This window comes from Sparus aurata, chromosome 18 (genome assembly GCF_900880675.1).
Source record: "Sparus aurata chromosome 18, fSpaAur1.1, whole genome shotgun sequence".
NCBI classification, from domain to species: Eukaryota; Metazoa; Chordata; class Actinopteri; order Spariformes; family Sparidae; genus Sparus; species Sparus aurata.
The window spans coordinates 23,969,244-23,977,739 of NC_044204.1; the positions used below are offsets into that span (position 1 = coordinate 23,969,244).

Here is an 8,496-nt window from a genome sequence, read left to right on the forward strand (position 1 = left end):
CCGGGAAAATTCACTTGATGTCTCATGTTTCCTTTGCTCTTCCTCAAATACTGGAAACTATGTGTTGTTAAAAGACTATGAGTGAAAGAATCCAAAATGTCAACCGTGTTGCTCCCACATTCCGGTTTGTGTTCATGTTACACACCAAAGTCGGAAGAAGTGGGACCATCCGAGCAGCACGTGAATGCTGCATTAATCATGTTAGAGAAGACTGATATTGTAATTTAAGACGAGACTAAAACTCTTCTAGACGAGTCACAATTAATATATAAATACATTTTTGTAACTATCAAGTGATTATTATTAATACACCAACAAAACCAACAACAGCATGGATCAGTCGGTAAAGTCAGTCAACTTGGAGCCATTTCTCCATTTCTCACAGTAACAGTAAGAGGTGTTGCATTTTATACATTAATCCATTGTAGTTCCAACCTAAGCACATTGATGCCACAAAGTTGGAGGATTCCCAGGTTCACTGACACAAATGTGTCAACAAGGAATCTCTTATTGTCTCATACAGCAACAGATTTATGGCTCTTGACAACGCACAAAAGGTTAACATCGCTCAGCTGAGTTTCTTCTGTGAACCAGTTGGTATGGTGGTAAAGAATTTATATGCTTGGATGAGCTTTTGGCTGTGTGGTGACACGTTGGGTGGGTGGTGCTTTTGAACATCGTCACAGAATTTCTAGTAAACTGTGCGACACAAGACAGTAAAACAAGTACAAAGCACCATTCAGTAGGAATTTATGAGGTTTAATGACAAAGTGAATATACACTGAGATATAGACACACAAGGTGAGAAATATTTGACAACTCCTCAGATCGTGCTCATCAAAAGGTTCCAGTTAGTGCGACAAAAAACAACTATAATCAACTATAGACATATCATCATAAACGCCATAGACATGCAAAATTAACAATTCAAATAAAAAGGACTGACCTATACTTCATGATAAATATCAAAGCTCCAAATATAACTCAAGTGCAGTGTTTTGTGGTGCAGAAAGTAGCCTGTTGCATACATTGGCTTGAATGTGTAACAGTCACAAATGTATAGAAAGATATACAGAATGTCACGGTAGACTTTTAAATTAATGCATTTAAGGCGCAGAATTGACACAAGTGCAGTCCAGAGGTGACTTTTCTATGCACAAGGAAAAGGCAACTGTTGCTTGTGATATTTTTATACAATCGCTATAATATAAAACAACTTCAGAACATTCGGATATGTGTGTGTGAGCAAATAAAAATATTCCTGCAGTACAGTGGCTATAACATCTACAGCTCATTGGAAGTTTCAGCAACATTATGTATTCTTTTTGACCTTAAAATAACAGCGTAAAAATCATTTTGATGGTGCAGTGTCTTGTTACAGGGTGAATGGTGTCAGTAGTCCTTTTTCGACAGACTCTGCATCATCTCCGCAGTGAAGGCCTTTCAATTCTATGCATTTCTTTGTTAACACAGCTCCGGCGTAAAGCTGCACCAGTGTCAATGTATACAGCACGCCAGTGCAGCGGATCCAAAGAGGTGTACACGTCATGATGTTGACGTCTGTGTGGTCTCCTGGTGTCTACCTGTTAATCTCAACATGTACCCGCTGACTGCTCATAATCATATGGATGCAATTATAATGTGTTGTGATTGAGATCCTGACTCACCATGCATCCTGGAAAGTGACAAAGTTATGTTTTTCGCACTAAATTACATAATTACATAATCATCATCAGAAAACAGGACACTGTCTGATTCCCTCACTCGCAGGAGGGAGGCTGTTTTCTGGGGGAAATTTCACTTAAGTCTTGGTTGCGAGGAATGACCATCGCGGTGATAAGGGTCCGGCTTACCCATTCAAACTGACACCGGCTTGCCTCTGCGGCGGCTCTGATACTACCTCTGGACGCGAATCAGAGCCGCAGCAAAACTTTCACCCTCTCTGCATCTGAAACTTTCACACGGAGGACCTTGCAAGGAATTTTGCTGCATGATTCCCGCACACGAAGGGCAGTGTGAGCGGTGTCTCTGTCTCAGCCACTTCACCCGCCATGACTTGTTTCTGCACTATGTAACTTCAGCAACAGGGTAGGATCACAGTGTTTACATACATGTTTACCTCGACATGCAAGTTAAAAACTCACAACATTGTTATGACGTAATGAGTTTTGTCTGTAGTTAGCACCTACATTACGTTTGACAAATTGTTACAGACCTGGCATTAACAGTGGCGTTGCACTCAGAAACCTGGGGTGCAAGTAATCAAAAAAAAAAAGCCAATTTCTACATAATGTTGCTTTAAATGCAGAGTGTTTAGCAAATAGAAGGCTACCTTGTGTGTGTCGTTCCTGAAAAGTCCAACTCATCTGTATTAAATGTTGTATCCCTGACAGAAGTGCAGGAATGCGAAAGCTTTTCAAACAGTACAACAAAATTGATAAGACGAGACTCCTGAGGTATAAGATTATTGTAGATAAGGCAGTCACTCAGTTTAGAGTGCATGTTTTGTTCATTGAAAGATGGCCTTTTACCTATGGCTTGGGACCTTTGACCTTTTGCTAAAAAGTCTTGCATTATGCCCTTTATAGTAAGACATAAATAAATGGGACTGACGCAGATACAAAACACAGTGTTCGTTCCATCTCTGTTTTTTTCAAGCAATTGTTATAAAGATTTGGCACAGTAAAACATCAGGAACATAGAAGATTGTGGAAGAACAGGTTTGTCTATTTGTGTGTCTTTCTGTGTAGGTGTAAGTCCAGCATTTTGTGAAATATGATTATCCACTTTGCGCTGATTGTTGAAGAACTGAGAAGATTGACTCTACTTTTAAATCTGTGCAGTAAATATGAAGCTAGAAACAGCAGCTGGTCAACTTAGCTAACCATAAAGACTAGAAAAAGGTAAGCAGCTAGCTCGACAATGTACAGAGGTTACAACATTTGCATGCCAGCAACTCTAAAGCTCACTAATGAATTAGTTATATGTTCTTTGATGAATCCACTTAAAAGAAAACAAAGTATAAAAAACAACAACTGGCTGTATCCCTGGGGGTTATGAGCCGGACTATTTCTTGGCCGTGACCAGCTGCTAGGCAACCAGCAAAGATTTCATGAAGCCACTTATGAATGAGTATCTTTCCCAGTTGTTGAACTTTGTCACAAAATCACACCAACAAATGAGTTCAGCTTTTAAAATGAAGGCTTTCAGAGGAAGTTGAGTTTTTCTGAGGTATAAACGTCACCGTAAGGAGAATCTGAACTGAGTGGGGGGGCAGAGGAAAAAGACATCCCCTTCAGTTCAAACCGCGGCTGGCCGTCTGATTGGATAGGGACGGTTGGAGCGACAGTTGGAGAGATAGTTGGAGCGAAGGTTGGAGCGACTGTTGGCTCTGCTGGAGATGAAAAAATCTGTAAAGAAAAAGCCAGACATATTAGCTTGTTTCACAGGCAAAGCATGGAGAATATTCATGCCACATTATAACAACAGTTAGTTTGATACACACAAGATTGTTTTTATTGTTAGTATAACAATAAGTATAAGATATGTAGTGTGGGGTATGTAGAATTTAGGAGGATTTATGACATGATATGGAATAAAATTATGTTTTCATTAGTTTTTAGTCACCTGAAACTAAGAATCATTGTGTTTTTGTTTTCATAGAATAAGACTTTTTTTCAAAACCATCTAAGAAAAATGGGCTTTGCCAACGTTTTCTGGGGAAGGAAATGCACACAACAGGACACCTATAAATTGGAGACAAGGGAATTCAGACCTGGTATTTACATCCATCCTGAGCGATCCGATCACAAGTGGACAGCTCTAAGACCATCAGGTTACAAATGGCATTACCATGTGTCTCAAGTGACCCCTTGTGATTGGTTCTTAGATCCCTGCCCTATATGCAAACATACATCTGCATCACTCAAACAAAAACTATGTTTACTACATAAATAAGGAAATATCTTCATGTATAACATTTGCTGGATTATCAAGAAGGGCCAAATACTTCCAAATTTTTCAGAGACAGCTTTTATCAATGCGTATAACGTTTCTTCTAACTCAACATCTTACAGAATGTAACAATAAGGTAGTCAATAAAGGTTACTCTTTACCATATTTGTTAATATTTTAAATGTTAACCATCAATTAAATATTGTCTTCTTTCATATATTCAGTGTAAATGGTGAAATCAGTGCCTTCAAACAGCTGCACTCAAGACACATTTTAGAAAAGAAAGCAGACAGTCTCAGACTATCACAAACAACACACTGAAGAGCTGCTAAGAAATCACAATTTTGCCTGTAAATACATTTTGAAAAATACTTATTGTGTGTGTGTGCATGCTCAGACTTATAAAGGGAGCGGTTCGTACCTCAGAATAGGCTGGCGGCACAGTCGGGGGAGGATTGTGGATCTGCAGAGTGAGGAGCCACACATTAGTACTGAAGAGGAAGGGAATCAACTAAAAAAGGAGAATGCAAAAGACACTAACCAGCGGGACACTCGGAGTGTGCGAGGGCTGAGCAGGGTAGAGTTGTTCTTGTCCTGGTCCAACAGGTTCATGGTCATACTGTAATTTGAATTAGCAGAAACACAATGGGTACAGCAGCGTTTTTAACTGTACACTTCTATACACACATACACACGCAAAAAAAAAAGTCAGGTAAATTTAACGCAGTGCGCTCACCTCGTGGTAATGTACCGCAGGTTCCTCATCAGGAGTCTCAGGTTGCTCCTCTTTGGAGGAGCTCTTCCCACAGCAGCAGCGCTTCAAGCAGCCACAGCAGCTAACTACAGCGAAGAAAATGCCAAAGCCCAATCCAATTTTTTTGGTATCAAAAGATGATGATGCTGAAAAGAGTAAATTAGTTGATACATTTAGAAAATGTTATATTTGTGTATTTTGAAAAAAAGTCAAATATTTGCTGCTTTATTTCCAGCCTCTGTCCTGCTTTTCTCTGATGTGTATCGCCGTAAAATTCTTTTGGATATAATGGAAATTTCACGAAAATTAGAGACTGAAAGAAGAGTTTTTTAAGAGCATTTCGCACGTAAGACATGACCATTATTTGCAGACCTACCACTAGGTTGTAGATAATAGCAAATAGATGTAATAAGCTTGGATAAACATATAAAGCTAAAAACAAACAAAAGAGGCTGAAAATAACAGAGATCTGAAACTTAATATAAAACAGGTTACTTACACCCCACGACCTCTACTGTCACCACTAAGACCTCGTTGCCCATTGAATCTCTGACCTCATAGTGCCCGCTGCATGACTCTTGGGGGTTGGTATTTGAAACCCCACAAAACCCGAACAGATCAAACCCTGAACAATCCGGAATGGGCCGTAGCCTTCCATGACGAACTATCTGGTGCTTGACTGAGTCCCCTTCTGGGATGAAGTAAATGTTGCAGGAGGATGGTTCCAGATCGTGGTCGAAGCCGAAGCTTACACCCTCATCATTTCTAAATGACATCTTTTGTGCTGGAAGAGAGGACGAACAAGACAGAGGATAAAAAAGTGAATTTCCACCCAAAACACTCATCCTGTATAGTGTTGATTCTTGGTGTAAATTTCTATCTTTGTCTTTCACAGAGCATGGCAGCTGTAATTATCTTAAAAGAATTGTCCATCATTTCGGGAATTATGTTAATTTGATTTCTTGCTGAGAGTTAAACCAAAAGATTGATACCATATTAATTCCATTCAAACTTTAATTAAGCCTCACAAAAGAGTCAATAGAAACTCAGTTTGTCAATCAATAAATCAACGTTCATTTACAGTCACATTGACTTTAAACAAAGAAAAAGGAAAAAATAATGACATGCATACAAAAAAAAAGTTTCAAATGTTAAAACATACAGTTCTACAAAAGCCCTAAAACTTCACAACTGTTGCCAATAATTAAATAGATAAATAAAATAATTAAATATAAAAAAAGATGCAATTATGTAAAATATTTTCAATTAAAATAATTTATTGTTAATAATTATTTAACACAATTAACAGTAAAGGTTGGGAGGTTTAAGATCAAATTATTAAAATGGACAAAAAGTGTTGATTTTGACGACTTTTGTTCCAGGAGTCAAGTGCACTAAAACTAAAAGCAGTCTTTTCAAGTTCACACCTAACTTGTGGTAAATGAAGCAAGAATCAGTCAGTAAAACAGGTCTGATGAAGTCCAGCTGGGAAAAGAAGAAATTCTGACAATGTGGTAATTCTCCAGTAAACGCTTTATGGTTAAAAAGATACCTGTGAGTGTCACGACTTTCATTCATATTCTGAGAAGAACACTCAACCTCATTATATATAATACAATTCTCTGTACCATAAACATCATCAGTATTACATGTCAAGGCAGGATGATAGAGTTCAGATATATATATATATTTGATCATTCCAGCTTCTTAAACGTGAATATTTTCTGCTTTCTTTACGCCTCCATGACAGTAAACCAAATATTAGTAAAACATGACATTTGAGGATGTCATCTTGGGCTTTGGGAAACCCCACATTTTATAGACCAAACAACTAATTAATTAATCTGGAAAATAATCAAAAGATCGTTGCGGCCCTGTAAGGTTTTTTCCTTTGCATATCATGAGGGGAATGTCCCACAAGTGAAACACCAGAAAAACTAATTTCCTAGCCTCTCTATCCTCTTCCTGTCTTCGGTTAAACACATTAAATTGTTTCAACAGGGCATACACATACACACTCTAAAAGATAGCAGACAGAATGCCCTCTCAGTGAACACCATTATTTTCATGAAACAGGACAGATACAACATTGCCTTATAGGCCTGGTATTCTATTGTATACTTATAAAACACCTGAAGCAAACGGTTTCAGAAATCACTTTTCAAGATTATTCAGCTAAAGGCTTTGGGTGCATCAATAAAATACATAAATACAGTTGAATTTAGTTTCCTATATTCAGCAACTATTTCCCTTAGAGCATAAATATACACATGCCAGTACCATGCTTTGAACCTAGTAGAACATGACAAGCAGAAGAGAAAACATTTAACTGGCTATATGTAGGATTTTTGCAGTTATATGCTCCATACCACAAGCCTTTTTATTATCCAGCATCATAATGGCATCATAAACATAACTCAACTGACTCCTATCTGCATTTTCATCTGCTTTCATTTTTACTCAGTTGTCTAAATTACAATAGTGCTCTCATCACACTGCAGCTATTTTTACTAAAACAAAGAGCATATATAGACCTCCAACTGAGCCTTTGTGATTCTGACCAGTTTAAAAGCTAAAGGTATAAAGTAATGCTTCCAGGTTTAAAATTGTGCACTTTCCTCTGATGTATAAGTCAGAACAAGGTGCAAAACACCTAGAGAAATTAAGAGCTGTAACAGTACTGTCATGCATGGCAACAAGTTCAGTAGCGGGTTTTTTACAATTCACATTATATATCTGTCAATCTCCTAAACTACATGTAGATGTCATACCGTGTGTCGACCACCCGACATCTTGTTTTATTTGCAACACTGTGTCGCATGCAGGCCATATGTATTGTATGATTCACCCCAGATTCTACTTTTCCTTTTCATACTTACAGGCAATCTACTGCCCACTTTTCCCATTTGCATCATTACTAGTTACAGAGTTCCTCTGAGATCTTTGTTTTCCACCTGGACCAAGCAATGGCTGGTAAGCTTAGCCAAGCACAAAAAATTAAAACAGCTAACCTAGTCTCACCCATAACACCTGCCAAAACTACAGCTTCTGGATTGTATACTTTTTGTTTTTACAGGCCAGCTGTTTCTCTCTTTCCAGGCAAGAAAACGAATAACTGAATTTCTCAAAATGTTGAACTGTTCCTTTAAATTCATGCCAGTTACACTGGATTTCAATCGTCCATATGCTCACATGTTCCAGGCAGTAGTATTTAGTAATAGTTAGTCCACTGGCCCCTTTACTGCATAAATCCCTATTTGAATGATGTGGAAGCCAATCGATAAACTACACTGAATTTAGGCCAGAAGCCGCAGCAGAGGTTGGTTCATCAGTCTGCTCAATGATTGGGTGAACATATGGATGAATAGTGGATTGTGGATTATGCTGCTGAGAGTGGTTTATAATAACTCACCCACAACTCTAATGGTCCTTTCAGTCAATGACGACTGATCTTTGTCTCTCACGATGTAGGTCCCACTGTCTTTCTGGGTCAAAGAATGGATCTTAAAGAGGCTACCTGTTACTTTCCACCTACTGTCCTCGCTGGCTGGAGGGTCATCACGTTTCCACAAGATCGTCACATCTGAGCCAAGCAAAGGGGTGAACGTGAGGGAATTAGCCTTTCTGCTCAGCCTCATTGTGAATGAGCTCCCATACTCTAGCTCACCATACGAGAGGCCTAGAAAGGAAGTCAAAGAACAAAAAAACACTGTAAACAAGTAAATACCTTGTGAATGTATAGCCACGTTACCATTTGTATCATGTATCAGAGTATATCAAAGTCATAT

The 8,496-nt window shown here is 38.4% G+C and overlaps 1 protein-coding gene across 3 annotated transcripts in view; it reads right to left on the reverse strand.

The window, feature by feature from the left end:
* Positions 1–738: 738 nt before the first annotated feature.
* Positions 739–8,496, reverse strand: part of LOC115568771 (uncharacterized) — a 9,154-nt gene continuing 1,396 nt past the window's right edge. For all 3 annotated transcript variants that reach the window (XM_030396352.1, XM_030396353.1, XM_030396354.1), the window contains 6 exons: positions 8,121–8,387; positions 5,208–5,492; positions 4,691–4,854; positions 4,496–4,573; positions 4,376–4,417; positions 739–3,410 (listed from right to left, as the gene is read on the reverse strand). In XM_030396352.1, coding sequence (XP_030252212.1) covers positions 3,207–3,410; positions 4,376–4,417; positions 4,496–4,573; positions 4,691–4,854; positions 5,208–5,492; positions 8,121–8,387 — 1,040 coding nt within the window. In that variant the 3' untranslated portion in view covers positions 739–3,206. The remainder of the gene's footprint in view (positions 3,411–4,375; positions 4,418–4,495; positions 4,574–4,690; positions 4,855–5,207; positions 5,493–8,120; positions 8,388–8,496) is intronic.